This window comes from Lepidochelys kempii, chromosome 1, assembly GCF_965140265.1.
Source record: "Lepidochelys kempii isolate rLepKem1 chromosome 1, rLepKem1.hap2, whole genome shotgun sequence".
Classification (NCBI taxonomy): domain Eukaryota; kingdom Metazoa; phylum Chordata; order Testudines; family Cheloniidae; genus Lepidochelys; species Lepidochelys kempii.
Genome location: NC_133256.1, coordinates 195,739,839 through 195,762,032, shown reverse-complemented (window position 1 = coordinate 195,762,032; position 22,194 = coordinate 195,739,839). Strand labels below are relative to the sequence as shown.

Sequence of the window (22,194 nt, the reverse complement as noted above, 5' to 3'; positions counted from 1 at the left end):
TCTGTCACTAACCTGCTTTGATGACCTTGAACAAGTCACTTCCTCCCTGAACCTAGCTTGCTTCTCCCATGCTGTGCATCCTTCCCTTTTAGACTGTCAGCTCCTCAGACACTCTTACTATGGAGAAGTACAGCACAGTACAATGATGCCTGTAATCTTAGATGGACCGCTTGGTATTCCTAGACTGCTAATAATAATGGATTTGAAAATGCAGACATAATTAAGTTTAGAGAATACTGATTTTCTATATGCCCCATTCAGTTTCACTGTGAATTTTTCATGTTTCATGCTATATTTTTAGCACCTTGTGTTGTTCTCTATGTGAACTACAGGAGGTCTAACACCAGGTGTCACATCATGCATTTGATCTGAAAGTAGAATTTTCCCATAAAAAGTAACGGGGAAGTTCTATTTAAAAATCTCCATGGAGTGATCTAGTCACAAGAAATGATCATTCAGCTTGTAGCCTATAACAAAAACACCTAAGAGGCAGTCTCTACTTCAAGCATAGGCAACCTCAGCAGCCCTCACAAATTTACAGAAGCCAGTAAAACTGGAAGCCTTAAGACTGCATTAGGCAAACAAATAAGGAATCCTGGTTGGAAGATGCCTTTATAAAATTAAAAGAAATAGCTAAATATATTCCTAAGTATGTTCCCTTCTAAAGTAGATACAGATAGAATGAGTACGACCTGGAAAACAGTCACATCAGCACTAATTCTTTGAGTATGGTTTAAAAAAAAAAATTGATGTTAAAGTGACAATTGACTTCTTCCTCCATTGTAGCAGTATTGACTTTTATGGTGGTCCATGTGCAACTAAAGAATTACCTTTATTGGAATACCCCTTTAGATAAAAAAAAATATAGGAGGAAAGAATATCTTGATGACTATGGTCACGCCCAATACTCAGGGGACTGATATGTTGAGAAAGAAGGCACTTTACAGGACTGACAAAATAACAATGGTTAAAACATAAAGATATGAATCAGAGGGGTAGCCATGTTAGTCTGTATCCACAAAAACAACGAGGAGTCTGGTGGCACCTTAAAGACTAAGATTTATTTGGGCATAAGCTTTCGTGGGTAAAAAAACAAAACCCCACTTCTTCAGATCCATGCATCTGAAGAAGTGGGTTTTTTTATCCACGAAAGCTTATGTACAAATTAATCTGTTAGTCTTTAAGGTGTCACCGAACTCCACGTTGTTTTTACAGATATGAATATTTTTCAGAAAACCAGTAAAATGCTTCTAGAGGGATGTAAATGGAAAGTTCATGAAGTTTGGCACACTGCTACATGATCTTTAAAATTCCTCTTTCACACTAGGTTACAGTTTAACATTAAAATAAGGCTCTGGCTCTACAGAGCATAAATGATTTCATTGTGTTCTCTGAATTTACTCTTTCAACATACCTTCCAATAGAAAGGCCTGTTGACAAGTGAAATCAATAGGAGCTTTAACATTGACTTGAAGGAAGCAAGAGCATGCCTGTTGTGCACAATGGGCCTGATCCAAACCCATTTGAAGTCAGAGGAGATACTCTCATACTCTCTTGATGGGCTTTAGATCAGGATCCAGGTCTCTTTAAAAATCAGGGTCCTGTCTTTAGTTGACTTGTGAGCCTTGTGTTGGGTTCAGATGAGCTTAGCTATAAAAGAAAACAGGAAGTATTCCATGGCTATGACCTCTGACCTGGTCTCTGTGAATTGATAACAAATTAGTAAATTTCCCAGTTGTATACAAAGCAACTGGAGAGAGAGTGCTGTGCAGAAACAGAGAAAGTCAATGGATCAGATGGCAGCAATGCAAGAGGAGAGGGAGCTAAGAATGAAGAGAGATAGCTTCTCAGAGAGCTTCCACATACCTCTCGACGAACCCTTCTGAAAGGGGAACAACTGTCATTTTAGACCCAGATTTAAATAACACGCACCTGACATGATCCAGCCTAATTTGCTTATGTTGGCAATGTTGTATCATGAATCTGAATGGATAGAGTATTTCATTTATGCTGTCAAAGTCATCTCATCATTGTTCGGTGCTTCCAGTGCTGGTTTTTTCGTGCTGGAAGTTTGGCACACATTTAGGCCTCAGGAATTTTATTGAGAGAGAGTTTACATTACAGACTAGCACCACTCATGACTCTGTGTGAAAGGGATTCTGATTCCAATAGAAACACTACAGGAAGTCCCTCATCTGGCTATTACTTCAAAAATTGAGAGGGGGTGGGGATGTGAGCCTGTTGAGCATAGAAAAAAGAATGGTCCAGTGGTTAGAGAACTAGCCTGGGATTTGGGAGACCCAGGATCCAACGCCTCTTCTGCCACAGACTGTGTATGACTTAGGCAAGTCACTCAGACATTTCTGGAAATTCTGTCCTAAGGCCTTGTCTACAGTGAAGTGCTGCAGCTGCACCACTGTAGCATTTTAAGTCAAGACACTATTTACACAGACAGGAGGAATTCTCCCGTCAGCTTGAGTTTTTCACTTCCTGAGAAGCAGGAGCTAGGTCGCTGGGGGAGTTTGCTGGGGGTTAGCTCGGTTTAACTGCGTCACTCAAGGGAATGGATTTTTCACACCCTGAGTGATATATAGATATACTAACCTCATTTCCCAGAGTGTAGACCAGGCCTACGTAACTTAGGAGCCTAACTTTCCCTACCTACATGGGTAAGTTATACCAGTTATACTGTTATAACTTCTCATATAGACCCTATCCAGAAAAAAAGTGTCTGTTTTCTTCCAGTTAAGTTTAAACCCCTTTCAAAGCAACATTAATTCACTTGGAAAAGCCCCTCCTATTCTGGAATAAGAATGTTCATATAGGAAGTCATACTGGTATAGTTGTATTGGTTATTATGGAGGAGCTTTGATTGCGGGGACTGAGATATCTCCAACACAAATGTGGCTAGCCGGGGTTGTTAGCTCATACATAATAACTATGAATTATCAAGGAACAAAAGCAAAATTTCTCAGGTAATGTACTTAACCTAGGGCCTCTTTGTATGATAAGTATTATTTATAACAAATACAACTTTTTATAAATAAATTTTTAAAATCAATTATCTATTAAGCATGCAATGGTTGCATCCTTACTTACCTAACACTGCTACAGAGCAGTGTGTCAGCTTCCCTGCACTCACTTACCTCGGAGTTTGAAGTATTTCAGATGGTTGGCAATGGCCTGCTCACCAGTCTCATCTGGACAAATTTTAACTCCACTAGGAAACAGGATGGACCTCTTCCTTCGAAACAACACATGCCTGTTGAGTTGTTCCTTTCCCATGAATTCAGTATGGTGTCTTGACTCAGGAGACAGCGAAGGGTTTACTAATTGCCCGCCATTGGGTTGAGTTGTTGGTGTAGCATCCTTACCCTCAATTTCCTCTGCAGCTGAGTAAGTTTCTGCTGTAAAATTAAACCATATGCAAGACTCAGCTGACAGACTTACACCATTCTATATATCACAACACCACTGCCCTGGATTTCTGGGCAGTACAGTTATAGTTGATATCCTGCAGTCCTTAACTTGGGCAAACCTCTAGTTGACTTCCGTGGGAGTTTTGACTAACCACCATAAAATTTGGCGAACAGGGATTTGTTTTTTCATTAGTCATTTTAAATGGGCCCAATTCTCCCCTCAGATGTACTGGTGCAAGAGGGCAGGGTAGCAGAGAAGGAGCTGCATTTATCATAGGAGAGGTGTTTGTGACTTCCCTGGCTCCTCTGAATTTACCATGTTATCAAGGAAATGTATGCCTTCCAGCTGAATTTTCATTTGTCTGGTTCATCGAGCAATTAAGTTTCACACGCTCACTTGGCAAAAGTTTAAATCAAGATAAGCCCAGGGTTTTACCTCCTGAGTGGTCTCAACAGAAAAACTGCTTACGAATTTGTATTTAAATGTGAATTTAGTGCTGGCATGGTGGAAAGTGCTGTATTGACCACCATGGAGACTCAAGTGCTCCATTTACATGCAACACAGGCAACAGCATAGGCCATGGCAGCAAAAGCCTCCCCCCACATTGCTGCTCCAACATACTTCACTCCTCACCAGGTGTGGCGAGTTCTGCCTTTATGGCCCATTCAGTCCTTGGCCTCTCTCATGTTGCCAATAAAGGTCTAAATCGAGTTTCAAATGGGTAGGTGTCCTCAACAAAGCTACCACTAGAGCTGGCAACTTTTTACGCCCAGTGGTTTTCTGACGCACTACAAGTAATCTACCCCAAGTATTCTGTCCTGACGATGGCTGGCTGGCCCTGTCTTTATTTTAAATCATTTTAACTTCTTTGCAGCATCTTGATAATGAACTATCAGCACTATCTCCTTGATCCTGCAAACACCAATGCACATGTTTAACCTTATATTTACACATATACCAGTTGGCCCATTGAAGTCAGGGGAACTACCCCTCTGAGAAAACTGACGTGTGCTTAAGGGCTTGCTGACTGAGAGTCTAAATAAGGAAAGAGAACAATTAAGCTAAGGGGTGGAAATGAGCTCTCTATTGCACGCTCCCTTTCTACACAAATCTTGTTTGATCTTCATATCTCTGGATTGAATTGTGAAGCCTGTCAACAATCAGCGATTATATCTCCTTCCCCCATGTAATTCATCACATGGCACAGTAACGAAAGAAAAAGGAGTACCTGTGGCACCTTAGAGACTAACAGATTTATTTGAGCGTAAGCTTTCATGAGCTACAGCTCACTTCATCGGATGCATACTGTCGAAAATACAGAAGATGTTTCCACGGTATGCATCCAATGAAGTGAGCTGTAGCTCACAAAAGCTTATGCTCAAATAAATTTATTAGTCTCTAAGGTGCCACAAGTACTCTTTTTCCTTTTGCGAATACAGACTAACATGGCTGCTACTCTGAAAGAAAAAGATTATCCTAAAGGCTTTAACTTGTTTTACCTTTATCTTTAATTAGCCCCCAAACACAAAAAGCCCACAACTTCACAGTGGGTGTGGGGGTGGAAAAGACCTGTCTAGTGGTAACCATAGTCAGCAAAATTCTCTATTATTTCATCAGATGACCCAAAACTATCCAATTCTACACGTCCAGGGGAATATTGTTAGCAGACAAAGTGAGGTAGAGGAAGAATAATAAGGTATCAGAAACATTCACTACAGGAACAGTGATGATAGATTGATATTGTACTTTCAATCCAAAGTGCTGTTAAAACCATAGCCCTAACTTTGCACCATTAAAATTAACAGGAACTTTGCTTTTTATTTCAATGAATGTAGATGTAAGCCCCATATGCTCTACATACCCACCACCAAAATTCAGCCTCCTCTGGGGTGGAAAGCCACAGCCAGATTGTGCATAACCATCAGAAAGAAAAGAAAATGTTGGCTAGGTTCACTGTGGTAAACCCTTATTCTTTTAAGCTACAACAACATCTTAAACACCTATGCAAAGCTGCAGGATCTCTGATATTAAGACCTTTCTTTGTAAGTTATTAAGAAAAAGCAACAAATAAAAAACACTTTCATTGGTATTTCATGCAAGTGAAAACCTGGAAAAGGTCACATATCAAAATTTAACAGCCTATAGCTACATCTACTCAGTTACCACAATGTAAATCTAGAGTAACTCCATGGAAGACAATGAAATTACTTCCAATTTACACTGGTATTACAGAGCAGAACCTGGTGACGTAGTTCTCCATATTATCATACTTTAGTTAAACTAAAGAGCTGTTTTCATGTTCATATAGTGCTATCATTAAACCATTGAAAACAGGACATGAGAATGAAGATAAGAGTTGTGTTACCTGTAAATACTTGAAGATCCCCTTCAATCAACACAAAAATCAAGACACCCAGATGGATTTTCCAAGGAAAGTTCAGCATATTTATTTTGGCTAAAAAACAAATATAAGGGGGAAAAGAAATCCCTTTTTAACACAGTCAGTTGCCTTCCCTTCTCGAAAATTTACTGACGTCACATGTAATTGTCTTTGACAAAAGGATTATTATTATTAAACCACAACAAAAGCCAGCCAAAATGCTTCAGAGATTATTTTCTTCGCAAAGGAAGTACAGTATTCCACTTCATTTCAGAAATAACAAAAGGTGCTGAAAGCAAGCTCCTTGGAGTTAGCAGATGGATTGAGGAGACAATTTTTTAGTTTTAATCTGGCCAGCTAAGCTCTTTACCGGATCTTGTCATGTCGTTAACAAGGACAGTACCTTTCACACTTAATTAAGCATGTTTTTCATTGGCTCTTCAACTTCCTTCTATTTTACACACACTAGCCAAACAACATCAATCCATGTTAAGATCTGGTCCACAGTGGAAGGTCTTTGTCATTAACATCTTTGCTCCTCCTCCACTTGTATTAGTTACATATATTTGTGAAGCTTTAAAATAATGTGCTGATTGACTTAGATCCTCACCCCCCACATAGGTAGCAATGAGTCTCTATTCACATCTTTCTTCAGGTGACAGAGCTAGCAAAGTATTGCTACATCAGATTATAGCAATGCACAGACCTTACTCTGTAATACCCCTGTCCTTAGCATGGCAGAATGGCAGCTCACTCCCAGATTCTCTCATCTCTTTTTAAACATTAACTAACCTATGAATATTATAAACAAGTCATCTGTATAGACATCAAGTCTAAACAGCTGTTTGGTTAACAAGTGAGCAACTTTAAATGTAATAAGGAAATAGAGGAGAGCAAATTGGGATGCTGCCGTAGCATGGTACAATGAGAGAGACCCAGCAACAGAAGCCGTCTCAGATTGCTTTCCAGGAGAAATTTGTCATGGAGTGGCAAGGTTCACTGTGAGGACTTACAAAATGGGCAAGACATCACCACCAATCCAAGTATCCTGATCACAATATCAATTGCTCCTAACACAGAAGCTCCCAAACTGTGGTCTGTGAGAGCTGGCTGGTCCCACTGTGCTGGTTCTCCTTGTTTACAGCTTCTACACTGCATGAAAGCCGCTAAAAAGATATTACATAGGTTCCAAATGTTATTTTTTAATATAAGGAAATTTCTGTGATCATCACAAGGATGTCATACAATCCTGAATGGAACATCATCTGCATAATCGCAAATTGGAAGGGAGTTGCCCATAAAACAATCTCATTGTTACAACATCATCCACATTATGAACAAATTTAAGAAACCCTGTCCTAAGAACATATTATACAGGCAGAAAGGGACCAAGAACAGCATGTGGGGAGGGGAACAGATGGCTCCTACTAGGAATATGTGGCCGACACACACCAAATGACACCAGAAAACAAAAAAGTAGGTTGGTTAACCCTTCAGTCCTTATTTTTATCAGGGCAGATTGATTTTTGACCCAAATCAATGTTAGGATATTGTAGTAAGTTTTTACAGGTCAAATAAGTCACTTTTGCTTTTGTCTGCTCCATGGGCTAAGTAACAGAAGTCATGATATTACAAAGCAGTGAGATTTTCCTCACATCTTTCTTTAAAAGTGCACTGATTTAAAATTTTCAAACTAGACATGAAAATGTTGTTCCCATTATCCACCACTGTGCAGTTGGTCCTAGACTATCAATGCTACAAACGCTAATGCAGACAACGGCTCAGGTACTACCGCCACTATGACTACTCAACAAAACCTAGTCTGAGCACATTTTTATGACACAGTGGTAAAAATGCGTGAGCCCTGTCTACGTCTTAGAGCTTGCACAAAGGTACAAAGTTTTCTTGCATAGATACAACGGCAGAGGGGCAAATTCTGAGTGGTGTTGAGGAGCACCAGGTACTCGGCCCCATTCAGAATTTGGATAGTATGAAGCTTGACTACCTTTCAACACAGCCTGCCTTAGCATTTCTGATGGCCATTTAAGATTTTCTGAGAAAGACAAAGGCCTTTCAAACATTTAAATGTGGTTGTAGTAACAGTAGCTGTTAAAGTTCCTCCCCCACTCTGAACTCTCGGGTACAGATGTGGGGACCTGCAGGAAAACCTCCTAAGCTTACTTTTACCAGCTTAGGTTAAAACTTCCCCAAAGTACAAATTAATTTTATCCTTTGTCCTTGGAATATCCACTGCCACCACCAAACTCTAACTGGGTTTACTGGGAAACGTAGTTTGGACACGTCTTTCCCCCAAAAATCCTCCCAACCCTTGCACCCCACTTCCTAGGAAAGGTTTGGTAAAAATCCTCACCAATTTGCATAGGTGACCACAGACTCAAATCCTTGGATCTGAGAACAATGAAAAAGCATTCAGTTTTCTTACAAGAAAGTTTTCTTAATAGAAATAGAAGTAAATAAGAGTAAAGGAATCACCCCTGTAAAATCAGGATGGTAGGTACCTTACAGGGTAATTAGATTCAAAACATAGAGAACCCCTCTAGGCAAAACCTTAAGTTACAAAAAAGACACACAGACAGGAATAGTCATTCTATTCCGCACAGTTCTTTTCTCAGCCATTTAAAGAAATCATAATCTAACGCATACCTAGCTAGTTTACTTACTAAAAGTTCTAAGACTCCATTCCTGTTCTATCCCCGGCAAAAGCAGCGTACCGACAGACACAGGCCCTTTGTTTCTCTCCCTCCTCCCAGCTTTTGAAAGTATCTTTTCTCCTCATTGGTCATTTTGGTCAGGTGCCAGCGAGGTTACCTTTAGCTTCTTAACCCTTTACAGGTGAGAGGATTTTTCCTCTGGCCAGGAGGGATTTTAAAGGGGTTTACCCTTCCCTTTATATTTATGACACTAGCTCATGCCAGTAACTTTATATTTGAAGGGTCAGATCTTCATCCGGCATAAGTCAATGTAGCAATACTGACTTCAATATTGCAATGCTACCAGCTGAGGATCTGCCCCTAAAAGGTTATGATAGCAAAATGCATTACTTAGAATGTACCATTTATTGTTTTAACATTTAAATATCTTAAAACACGCAAAGCAACTGAGTTGCCAAAAAAACCTCCTCTGTGATAATAAAACTTGCAGACGCTTGAGTCAAATGAATGCATGCCTCCAATATCTAAAACCTCTCAAGCAGCATTCCATATTTTAAAACAAGCAACTTTAGAACTCCAACAGCTAATAGCTGAAACACACATGCCAAATTTCAGCCCAAAAGGAATTAGAGGCGAAGATTCAAATGGCATTTCCAATTTTAAAAAAATCTTTCTTTTCATTAAATTTTAACTTTCTGATGTGTATCAGAACTCTGTATGAAGCATTATACACGCGAATGTATCACCTTGACCTTAGCTCTAACACGATTTTTATTTTCCTTTTAACTATCTTTGTGTCACTGCTAAGAAGCAAGTATATTACTTGTGTTACAACTTTTCTGGAGGGCAACAGAAACCTGTTGAATGCATAATTTTATTGTGCAAACACAGTGTTAAAATAATTTCTTTATTGGTATTTGTTGTGCATACAGAAAAACAAATATATTTTCCAAATTAAACAGACCATAGAAACATAGAAAAGTTTCAACCACAATTTCTTATGAGCGTAAAAGGGAAGATAATTTATCAGAAAACAATGCAAAATAAAGATATGTCCAAGGCAACGTCACCAATTAACAGTTCTAAGAAAGACATAGGTGTCTGTAGAATCCTCCTGTCTTTTCCCCTCTTCCATGGTTCAAATATCAAGCTTCTAAATTGTCTCTTGTGATTGGATTGCTAAGAGCGCGATTACACTTTAAGCAACATCTTAATCATACGACAATCTCCTCAGCAACATATTATTGTGCATTATTTGAGTAAGCAGCAGCAACTTGGAAATGAAATAGTCAACTAAATTAATCTAACACTTCTAAATTTAATCTGCTCACAAGCTCTCCAGTGTAGTAGTCTTAGTCTTCCTCCTCTTTGGAGCTGTTGATCTGGAGTACACATTTTACCTTGCTCAGCAATTTGAGTGAAATCATGACGACAGGATGCCTGCAGTTATCCTTTCACAATATTTTCGGCATCAGCATGATTGTATAGTTGCTTTAAGAACATCCCCGTGAGGCCTTTCTTCTGACTCTAGGTTGCTGAGCTTAAATCTGGAAACAGGAGGATTTGGATCCCTGGTTACCTAATGAAGCATCCTCTGCCTCTGCCATTATCAAGGTAGGAGTGCTGTGTCTGATTTCCCCCCATCTTTTTCACTTGTGGGGTGTAGCATGTGTCTACTAAAATGAATTAATTTCAGGTTCAAGACTCAGAAGTTTAGTCTCAGATAAGATAGGTGAATTACAAGAGGTCTATGCCTTCCATTCCAATGGACAAATCCAGCAGCCCACAAACACTTTTTAAAATATACACTTGATGTATGACTACCACAATCCTTTGATGCCTGCTGATGACTTGTTATTTACACATTTTAATCAAGGATTTACTTCCTACAGCCTTTCATATCTTCATCTTTGTTTCTGCTGGGTTGCTCTTGCAGTGAGTTTCTCGAATTGATCTTTCTGTGTCTTGGTACCAAAGCATTCTCTGTACGGACCAATCTTCTGAAACCTGCTTTCACTGCTGGCCTGGCACTGCCAAAGTCTGGCAACCTTCATTTTAAATAGACCAATATTTTGTAAACTATAGGTTTTTAAATAGAGTAAAGCACCCTGATGCCAAAGTTATGCTTGCAGAGTATAAATCTTTGCTATGAACTGTAGCTTTTGAACTAGTGTTAAACTCTATGCCCTCAATCCCCTAGTCCACTATACTGTGCTTGACCTGGAGAGGTCGGGAACATGTGGGCAAAGTTGTTTGTACTGGTTTGGCCCCTGATGCAAGTCAGAGCAGTCTCAGGGTGGCCTTATGTTGCCTTCAATGGCCCCCAAAGTGCCACTGCAGAAAGCAGGGATCTCCAGAGCTCAATGCTTTCTGGCCACACCCCCTCTCACTCACAGCACATCCATCACGCAGGGAAGACTGAAAGGGGAAGGCAATATGGTTGGTTGAGCCAGGCAGAAAATAGCCTTGTTGGCGGTCAACAATCTGGTTCAAAAAGAATTGAATGCTTTTCACTCAAGGAGTTGTGAACTATTAAAATGTCTTTTTAAGGGCTGAATAGCAACAACTAGAATAGCCGTGTTCAAAATTAATTAGATAAGTTACAGTATTCAAAAAAACAAAAACAAACAACCCCACTTGGGTTAACAACAGATATAGTAGGTAAGTGACAAGTTGATAAAATACTCCGATTTATATTTAACTCATTGGTTATAAAGAACTGGAACAATCAAGTCCAACAACTTCTAAAGATTTTTAATATCAAACACTGGCATTCTCAAAACACATTTCCATCATCAATTTGTAAGAAAGGTCTCAATGTCATAAAAGTGATTTTAAAAGATTGCCCCTTCTTTTATTGTTTAAAATGTACAAACAAGCCCATCTAAAAGAGTTGTAAAAAAAAATTTATAATACAACCTTAACAGGCTCACGAGAAAAAATACCCATCAACTGAAAAAGCTTAGTGTGACCATACACATTTATTTACTTATTCTTTTATCCATGTCTACAATAAATACAAAAACTTACGTCTATAATAATTCTGATGGTGTGGTTAAGGTAAGGAAAGCAACACATGTTCATGGAGGCTGAGACTGATGCTCTTAACCCATGCAAATATGAAATGAAGTTGCTACAGTTTAAGCCTGAAAAGGTCAACTGAAAAACGAAAAAGGAAATGATGTTAAGCCCAGAAATGCATGACGACTGCCCCCAGTAAGCTGGCCGAAGAGAGGCAGAAGGTAATGGCACTCAGCAAAGAAACTTGGTTTAAAAATATTTTTCCTCGCCCCGTAAAATCATCCAGCACTTCCTGGTTTGAGACAGAATGCATTTCTGTGCTGAGTGCGCTCCTACAGTGAAGGCCAGATCCTCCCAATGACATAAATTAAGTCAACGGAGTTGCACTGGTTTACACCAGCGGAGGATCTGGCCCAGAGCCTCAGTTCTAGGGGCATGCAACACATTTCTGGCCTTCCCTCCATTTTCATTTTAGTTCTGCAATCCGCTTTCAGCTTTGAAGGCTCCAACTTTTTCTGGTTGTCAGCAGCAATGCTGCTCTAAAACATCGGCCCGGGGGAGGGAGTGCTGTTGATTAACTGAAATACAATTATTTCAAAGGCAGCTCTGAAACATGCACTGACTTACCACAGAGAACAGAAGAAAGCTCCTTTTCAACACAGCCACCTAACTCCCATTAGTGACCTTGGGAGAAATACACATATATTGAAAGGTCATTAAACCTTTCTGTGACTAACATCTCTGAAAAACTGGCTAAATATATATACACTCATTTGTTCTAGCTTATCAAATAAAGGCCCAGTCCAAACACAAACATCCGAGTATCTTTACTCAATAGGACTAACTCCCATCAGTAAAGTTATGTACAGACCTAATTGTTTGCAGGAATGGACACTGAATATGTATGCAGTCTCTTAAGACATATTACATATATGCATATAATGGGCTTTTTTTGAGTGAAGGCAGGTGCATATATTTCACATTAGAGCCCCTAAAACGAACATACTGGGTCAAACCTTGCTTGTCTTATACACATACAAGTTATCCTATCAGAGTGAATAGGACAACCCACAAGAGTAAGATGAGTAGGATTTAATTTACTGTCTTTGCAACAAGCATGTATTTATATTTTAAAATCAAGACCATTTTCTAAAAATTTGGTTAAGGAAAAAAGGATCTAAAAATATAGAAAAAAGTCCACTTTTCACCTTGCAAGGCTCCAAGCTTCACCCTGGAGCAAATGTTTTCAGCTCCTTCAAAAATAAGTTTTATGATGGAAACACTTAAACAGCAATTTCTACTCTCAGCAGGCTGATCTCCTGTTGGGTGCAAGTTACTCCTGATTCAGTTTATTACAAAATATACCACAAAAGGCATCTCTAAAGAGATTCAGTACTATATTCTCAAACTAAAAAATACATAGTATTCATACTATACACGAGAATTGCAAAATGGGGAAACTTACAACATGAGGTCTGAGATCATATTATCAGTTGCCAAGTTAAACAAGGAGGCATCACATATGACACCTATACGCTTACTCAGCTCCCAGAGTTACATGAATGTAACAAATGGTGAGGAACACACTCCTTAGAATTAAAATATTTTCACATCTTTGCGGCACATACCTGTATGCTGCTTCCAGATTCCAAGTGAAAATTCAGTTAGCCAACAAATATTAGCTTTAAATTACATATTTATACTTTATCTATACCCTACCCACACCCTCATCCCTCCCTGCATCCTCTAAACATACAATTCAAATATAAAGCCTCAGAATAAATTTACAACAAACCAACAATAATACTATGTAGCATTTTTTCTTTCTCATAAGGGAAAGTCTAAATGGTCCTAAGCAGCTTTCCAGCAATTTTATTCAGTAAATGTTTGTGCCAGGTTTGGCTGAACAGATTCATTAGCTGCTGCTGCCGCTTTGCTGTTGCAAGTGCAGTTGCAAGATCAGGTCTCGAATTTCTTCCCGTTTGCTCCTCACCACCCGACGAGGGAACCACCGCTCCAAGTGCATTGGCAGCTCAAAGTTAACAACAGGATCCTGGTGGCAAAAAAAAGGTCGCTTTTAAAAGATATCTTTGCACTTGTAGTTTTTTCACTAGACTTCCATGCACACTATTGCTGACACTGGACAGCACTATCTGAGTTTACACTCCATACAGTGTTAAAGATTGGAAATGTACAATAAGGCATAAGCTACACAACATAGCAGTTTGCCTCAGGAAACTGGATAAGACCCTTTTAAAGGGTCAGTTTTGAGAGATACATTCTGACATCTCCTGTGCCCAGCACTCACATAGGCAGAGAAAGGGAGGAAGTCCCATCTGAAAGGACAGCATCTGTAGAACCATGGCCCTTTGGGAATGTATCTTAATTCATGGTGAGGGAGGAAACAACATTCTGCAATTAGCAAGGAGAGGGAAGACAGCAGGATAGGAGGGAAAAAAGGGTGACACTGAGGGGCAAGAGAGCGCACACCTGTGCACATTATGCCCGCTAGCGAATTAGTCTCACATGGCACTGAAAATTGTATGTTGCAGGATGAAGTTTTCTAACAGCACAACAGTCCCACCTGTCTCTCCTGCCAGATTGTCTGCTGATGAAGAAATGACAAGCGTGAAGAATGCCTCTATGGGGTTCAGCAGGACACCAGAGGGGGAGATTGCAGGTTAAGCCAGGACCTCTTGCCCTGTGGCTGGGACAGAATGCTTGCTCTGGCACTGGGACCTCTATACCACATTATGCTGGTGAAGGAGGAGAATAGGGGCAGAGAATGTGCTTGTCCTAACTAAACCAGATGCTTGGATGCCACAAATCAGCTTCCACAAGCCCAGCCTGTGGGCAGATATGACGAGATTTTTTTTAAACCAACTTACTTATTACTTATTTAAACGATCACACATTTAATCATTCAGAGGAAGAAAAATGTGAAATCTAAACATTAAAGTTATAATGAAGAGAAAAAGGTAACAATCAGAGTATAGAAAAGCACTGCACCAGGTGACTAGAAAGTGAGCTGTTCAAAAAGATCAGCGCTGAACTCTGGCTCACACCTACATAGGAGCGTATCATGCTCTTCTGCACAGAGAAATTTGCTCATGGGCTGAGGACCCAAACAGAACTCTCCATGCAGAGGACTTTGGTTCAGGGATGTAGGAAAGGGGCAGTACAAACATGCAGGGGTTCCCTCTTCCCCCGCCCCACATGCTCTCCACAGACTTCAAATACACCAGCAGGGTTGGGAGTCTGAGGGTAGAAGCCACCCTGGATCAAGCGGCCAGAAAACTACACACAAGTTGCCTATACTCCAGCTGCAAAAGAAAACAGAGGGGCAGCCCTGCCTCCAGGTCGAGGGTAGATCTTCTCTCCCCTTCTTCAAGTGGAACAATACATTATGCCTCACCATTAGGCGTTCAGAGAGATTTGAGGATTTCACCCAGAAGAAGGTTATAGGCAGACATTTGTAATATTTCTATATTGTACCTGGAAGAAGGTTTCCACATACTGCAGTAAATATACCCCACAATCACTGCTGTTATCCTGTTTCGGGACTCTGGGACAGAAATCCAGCATCGTTGATTTGCTGAATTCCCGGTGTGTTTTTCGTTTAGTTTCCCACTCTATTTCCAGGTACCTGAAATAAAACAGAGTAAGTTAAATACGCAAGATGGGCCTGCTAAACTCTGACCTTTTTTGGGTATTACTCAGTACTGTCCTAGAACAGGCAAACACCACAATTTTCTAATCAACTTGCTTCTACAACCCCTCACAAAAACTCACTTGAACAGTTACAGATAATTCCATGGTTCAGTTTTGGGGCCGTACCAAATAATTTATATCATGCATGAGATAGCCAAGGTAGAGTTTAAATGGGAAGGTAATTCTGACCAGCCATCTGTGCAGGGTTTCCTTAAGCCATCAGAAAGACACAATGGTACTTCTTAAACACTTGAAGGAGCTATAGTTATCCTGCATGATTATTATGCAGAGTGTAAAATTTGTGAATTAGGTTCATGTTGTCAAACATTTCACACACACAAAAATTAATAAAAAGCATGTTGTTCATGTTAAGCAAACCAAAAATATAACATCAGAATTTAAATTAGGAACAAACTGAACTACTTGCAGTTAGATTACAGCAATTTCAATTTGACAGTATACCCTATCTATGGTAAAGATTAAATGACAGCCTTTAGGAACCATTTTTGTAACATGATGCTGGCAACAGCTACACATTGAACCAAATGTTCAAAAGTGCCCACTAATCCCTATATAAAAGGATAAATGGACACAAATCAGATATTAGGAATGGCAATATACAAAAACCTGTAGAAGAACACTTCAACCTCCCTGGACACACAATAGCAGATTTAAAGGTAGCCATCCTACAGCAAAAAAACTTCAGGACCAGACTTCAAAAAGAAACTGCTGAGCTTCAGTTCATTTGCAACTTTGACACCATCAGCTCAGGATTAAACAAAGACTGTGAATGGCTAGGCAACTACAAAAGCAGTTTCTCCTCCCTCGGTGTTCACACCTCAACTGCTAGAAGAGGGCCTCATCTTCCCTGATTGAACTAACCTCGTTATCCCTAGCCTGATTCTTGCTTGCATATTTATACCTGCTTCTGGAAATTTCTACTACATGCATCTGAAGAAGTGGGTATTCACCCAGAAAAGCTTATGCTCCAGTACGACTGTTAGTCTATAAGGTGCTACAGGACTCGTTGCCGCTTTTACAGATCCAGACTAACATGGCTACCCCTCTGATACTTGATATTAATTTTGGATTCCTTGAGACATGCTGGGTCTGATTTTCAACCACCCACAGCTTTTGCTGGACTTCAGCTAGAGCTGCAAGCATTCAGTGCTTCTGAGGCCTCTCAGAAACGAGCACCCAAAACCCACACCACTCCTGAAAAGGTAGACAGGCCACTGAAAAGTGGAAGGTACACACCCAATTGAATGTAAGAGCTTCAGAGTTCAAATGAAGCCCACTCCCTAGTTAATACAAAGATCTGTGCGCTCATATTTTCATCCAGTTGAGAGCTAATTTACCATTGGCATGACTGCCCTCTCCTATGAGAAAACCCACAGAAAAGGCAGGGCCTAAAACTACCCCAAAATAATGCCTAAAGCAGATTTTAGAAAACATCCAATCTTGATTTATAAAGGGTCAGTGATGGAGAATCCACCACAACCCTTCGTAAATTGTTGCAACAGTTAATTACTGTTTTTAACCACCCAACAATTTACCAAGGGTCCTGGTGGAGTCTCCATCACTGACCATTTTTATTAGGTCTGCTGCATTTTACTCTTTTCATTAAACACAATAAAGAACAAGAACAACATCCCAGTTCGGCCCCAAATACTTTATGTTGTCAGTAGGGCACCGATTCAAAAATGATTTTGTGTATGCTATGTTAAAGTCATTTGCTCTGTGCAACACCACTCAAAGAATGATGTTGTAACGCTTGGTGTTGAAAGGGTGACACCAAGGATTCGTCATCGAGTTGTCTTCCATCCATATACTTACAGTAGTGCTTTTGTTCTCATTTAGCTCAAGTTACTACTCCAACTCATGATAACAACTTGAGAATATGATCATTTAAAAATTATATACGTTTATATTTCCCCTAAGTACTTTTCTGTAAGGGCACTGAGTTTGCACACAACATTTCAGGGCAGTTCTTATTCTTGCCTTCTAAGACAGCTACTAATATTTTAATCTGACTAAATCAGTAATACCAAATATTTAGCCACCCTCAACCAGGCATCATATTTCATCTGTGTGCAAAAATGCAGTAACTGCATTCTACTGAAATGTTGTAATTGTACACTCACAAAACTGAAGGATACTCTTTGAAAAATTGGCCATTTTAAAAGAACACTTTCAGGTTTAAAAGAATTACACAACAACATTCCTGACCTGCATTATCACAACACCTTAGATAATCGAAATGAAGATTTTTTTTTTTTTTCAAAAAGTCTAGCATACCTGTCACTTTTTTTTCTTTTTTTGCACTATATTTAGTTTGGATATTGAAGCAGGCCTGTAATCGTGTCAATCCTGTAGGGAGATGTTTACAACTGAACAACAGAAGTTTGCGTTGCAGGCTGCTGTTTTGTTTTTAAATAAATCATGGAAACTTTTCTACTGCTCTTAGGTTTTGTACAATTTTTTGAAAGAATGTAAATCAGATATTTTGGGTCTAAAATCTGCTTTGACAATGTCCCTGTCTAACACAAGAATAAAACTGTTACTTACTCTCTCAAGATCTGAACTGTGTTCTGCAGAGAACCTGCTTTCAAAGAATCCAGGATGAGTATACAAGGCCTGTTGATAGCAAAAACAAAAATCAGCTTAATCTTTCATTAGGCATATTAGTTGAGTGGCAAAAAGAGGTTTTTATTTTGTGACTTAATTTCAGTGGTAATATGAGTAGAAAGGTCAAGGAATCAGTGGGGAAACCTGAACAATGCACCCCTTAAAGGTAACCCTTATTATGTGTAAAGTTGAATCAAGTGCTCAATGTTGCTGCCAAATTGTTGAATATGGACACTTACGTGTTGTTACATTATTATGAAAGCATAAACCTACCTTTTACAAACCTTCTTTAATTTGGAATTATTTAAAGAGCTCTGAAAAACATAAAATAAATTTTACAAGTTGTAACCAGAAAAAGCACAAAATGACTCCATATTTTTATGAGGTGACACCTGATAAGTTAATATGTAACAAAGTGATCAAGAAACTGAAATACCTATGATATATTCAAAACAATCAAATATGAATGTATTTCATTGAGAGGTAAACAAAAAAGGGACTTCAACATGAACTCTGAAATGATAAAATTCTAACAGAGGACTCATTAAATAATATTTCTTGTTTTTAAAAAATCCTTTAAAAATAGTTTTTGCTGCTCCCCGTTTGATGTTTATTGCGATCATTTCATAAAGGGAGAAAATTGACTAGCTAAGTAGCATAGCGGGGAATCAATGAAAACCCAAAAAATGCTGTCAAATGCACAAAGTAAACACTGAAAAAATAGGGAAACTTTATAGAAACTTGTTTTCCACTAACTTCTTTTCTGCTAATCTTAGGTACTATAATAGGGAAATCTTGTTAAAATAAGTGAGATTTTCAAGGTAACTACATCCCTTTTAAATATTCTCTATTCTAACTGCCACCAACAAGAAATGGAGGTTACTTACCTGTAACTGGAGGTTCTTCGAGATACGTGGTCCCTATCTGTATTCTACATATGGTTACACATGCGCACCATGGGCCTGACTCTGGACATTTTTAGTAAGCAGTGTCCTTTTATCTGCACCTATGTAGTGGAACTCATGTTCTGAACCGAGGGCACAAAGGGCAGTGTGGACCGAAGCATCTCCAGCTCCTTTTCTTACCATGAATCTAGAGGTGATCTGCAACAGTGGGGATGAAGGGCAGTAGTGGAATACAAATACACATCTCAAAGAACCTTCAGCTACAGGTAAGTACCTCTGCAGATGGCAAATTCATTCGTCCCGAGTTCAGGGAGGGGCAGAGAGGCAGATGCTGCACTTGATGGTGATATGAGGCAGAGCTGGTGGCTGTGGGTAGGAGACACAGTTCTTGAACCCAGAAACTCTTGGCATAGTCCCTCTTTGGAGGAAGAAGCTCACCGGGGTGGGGAGTAACTAAACTAACTATAAAAACACTAAAATATTACGCCATTAAACAATTTACAAATCGTATTCATAGGTTTACAGAACAGGAAGGTTGAAGCAAACATGGGATTCTGACTCAAGCCATGTAGCAGTAAGAAGGAACTGGAGAGGCACCAGTCCTCGCTGCCCTTTACGCCCTTGATTCAAAGCACAAGGAATTCCACTGGATGTGTGCAGACCAACGGACACTGCTTACTAAAATTTTCCGGACTCAGATTCATGGTGCACATGTACATCCCATGTGTGGAATACACACACGGACCATCACTCGAAGCAGCACTAAGGACGAGATGGAGAGTTTACTCTCAAAGAGGGAGTGAATGGCCCAGAAGAAGCTGCGGAAAGGAACTGTGACTCAGATGCACCTCTCTGGGTCAATTTCTCCTGAGCTCCTGTTTCAGGTTTGGGGGAATATACTGCATCAGCTCATTACTAGCCATACATCATATTCCTGTCCCTTGCATCCAACCAACTTTATTAGCTGGTGCCTGGGGGAGGTGCACAGACATGACTCCTACTCCCTTCCCCTTTCTCATCCACTTACTTTCAAAGAGGGAGTACCAGATGCTCAGCCTCTGCTTTCCATCTTGTGCCCAGAATCTGACCAAGTCCTATGCAGTCACATGGGGCGGATGGGAGGAGTTCACACCCTTTCAGTTCTTTCTGCAGCTGCATTAGACTGAGCCACAATCTAGCCCATACCCTTTCTTAAAATCAACAAACATCTGCCTGCCTGCATTTTTTTCCCCTTAGAGTTTGCTCTCCCTGCCAGTCCCAGAGGTGAGAGTTCTGTAGAATCCAACCATCCTAAAGACACTTGAGCTTCTTTATGAATCAGATCTTCCATTACGCCTCTCTCAGTCTTTAAAAGAACAAGCAGAGCCCATCAGCTCAAGATTGGGCTCAGAAGATGCAGAATCAAGAAGCTATAGGGAAACATGTTTCAGATACTATGAAAGCAATAACCCAGCCTAAAAACAATACTGGTTTGGATGCAGATAGTAAAGCAGTGACATTCAAGTAGTCTAGTTATGCCAAGCAAAAATAAAACCCAAGCATGTCCTTGTCCAATACATCCAAATATACACTACTACTTGTTATTGTTTACCTAAAAGGACATTAGCAGATATTTTTGTCCTAAATTTTATTTTTAAATGTAATTTTTAATCTGACAGTGTCAGATTGCCACTAAAGACTTCACTGTTTCTCCCTTGTCAGTACAGAAAAGTACTTACTTCATAATGATTTGACTCCAAATTTGGAGATGAAGCATGATGATCTTTACCTAGTGTGAGACAGTAAATTTAAAATAAGAACAATTATTTTCTATTTTTTGGCTGAAATATTTGCATTTCTTGATCAATGGCTCTATCCGCATTGTAAAGAAGATGGCATGAACATAAGCTAGCTTTAGTTCCCTTTGGTACAAGCATGTCTGAATGGCTGAATATTGCTGAAGAACCTCACTAGGGTCCTGATCCAACTCGCACTGAAATCAATGAGATTTTTTTCATTGACTTTGATGCGAGTTCGGCCAGGATCCTAGTATGGAAACCTCACTTAGGACTAAATCATGCGCTGTATCTGCACATGCCGCTTCCATTCATGTCTAAGAAAGTTGCACACAGGCATCAAGAACATAATACAGCCCCTAATATATCAGGGAATTTTATTACCTATGGTAACCTAAAAAATCCACTAAATCAGTCTTGCAAAGAATTAAGTTTTCTTTGATAAGTGCCTCATTAAAGCATGAAGCTAACAGTTTTTCATCATTTTCTTTTTAAAAAATCACTACCGTCTGAGTGCAGATTGCTCTTTACATCCAGGTCTTCTTTATTCTTCCAGTTATCACTGAAGACCAGCACTGTGTTGGTTCTACCTGTTTCTCTCTTCTTTTCTGACTGAAGTGGAGATTGCTGAGTCTGGGACTGCAGTGACCCCTGATTTGGACAGTCCTCATATACCGCTTCTTCTAACCAAGGAAAGCAAATAACTGCAATGTACCAGTGAGATCTACCATGGGGATGAGAGGAAAAATAAAAAAAATAAAATGTCAGCAATTCAGTATTCAAGAGTCCTTTAAATGCTGTGGAAAGCCTCTGGTACTAGTGAGCTAATGGAACTAATGCATTGTTGCTCCACTGTATGTCTATCAGTTCTGACCTTTACGATGTTCATTTAGAAGAACACAATGATACACATATACTCCTACTCATTTCACTTCTGCAGCAGGACACTGTTGTAAAGACAATTCTCACTTTCCTGGTTCTCAAGTACTTCTCCTATCTGGTTCTCAACACACACTCCCTGCAAACAAACAAAACAAAAACCTCAGGATACCCTAATCGAATGATCAGTGCCAGGTATGAGAACATGGATATAGTCCACAATATATTCCGCCAACCTGAACACATTTACATGACCTCACTCTACAGCTGCTCTTTTGTATACACAACTTCCACTGACATCACTTATCAACCTCAACGGGACTTCCACGTGTGGGGCAGTGTAGAATCAGGCCCATATATTGGTACTAGTACTGCAGTACTATGGCTTGTTCTACAGGGAGCTGCTTACAGGAAAGTACCCAAGTTCATAGGGTATATGATGACAACTAAACAAAAACACCCTAAAAATACAACCAAGCCTTTCTGGAATAAAGACCCACAAAGAAAAGGTTACTGGAGGCAAGGAAATAGCTTTCTTCAAACCAGACGCATATGAAATGCTAACATTTGGAGGAACTTTATTTTAAACTAATTATATTTTCCGCACAACGAACAGGATTGCTCTTTATTTTACTTTTAAACTCAGAGTCTATGTAATTATTTTCTTGCTGACCAACGAGAGAGTATCCACACTCGGAAAAGCTTAACAGTCCTGGGAGTGTTTGTACTGATCAACCAAAGCATTTCTAACCCTGGTACATAATGAGAGCACACCCTAAAACTATTTAGATTACTCCCCCACT

General features: G+C 39.6%; 2 protein-coding genes across 18 annotated transcripts in view; both read right to left on the bottom strand.

The window, feature by feature from the left end:
- Nucleotides 1-8,871, bottom strand: part of IMPG2 (interphotoreceptor matrix proteoglycan 2) — a 94,452-nt gene extending 85,581 nt beyond the window's left edge. For all 5 annotated transcript variants that reach the window (XM_073306870.1, XM_073306886.1, XM_073306880.1 and 2 more), the window contains exons 1-2: nt 5,786-8,871; nt 3,147-3,407 (exon numbers count right to left, since the gene is read on the bottom strand). In XM_073306870.1, coding sequence (XP_073162971.1) covers nt 3,147-3,407; nt 5,786-5,864 — 340 coding nt within the window. In that variant the 5' untranslated portion in view covers nt 5,865-8,871. The remainder of the gene's footprint in view (nt 1-3,146; nt 3,408-5,785) is intronic.
- A 2,340-nt stretch (nt 8,872-11,211) lies between these two features.
- SENP7 (SUMO specific peptidase 7) overlaps nt 11,212-22,194 on the bottom strand; it is a 72,409-nt gene continuing 61,426 nt past the window's right edge. For 10 of the 13 annotated variants that reach the window (XM_073306922.1, XM_073306930.1, XM_073306959.1 and 7 more), the window contains 6 exons: nt 21,019-21,236; nt 20,456-20,505; nt 18,106-18,146; nt 17,773-17,841; nt 14,989-15,139; nt 11,212-13,546 (listed from right to left, as the gene is read on the bottom strand). In XM_073306922.1, the coding sequence (XP_073163023.1) occupies nt 13,409-13,546; nt 14,989-15,139; nt 17,773-17,841; nt 18,106-18,146; nt 20,456-20,505; nt 21,019-21,236 (667 nt within the window). In that variant the 3' untranslated portion in view covers nt 11,212-13,408. Of the gene's footprint in view, nt 13,547-14,988; nt 15,140-17,772; nt 17,842-18,105; nt 18,147-19,011; nt 19,104-19,175; nt 19,211-20,455; nt 20,506-21,018; nt 21,237-22,194 lie in introns of those variants that run through there. The other 3 variants (XM_073307004.1, XM_073307022.1, XM_073307015.1) reach the window with 3 other exon arrangements.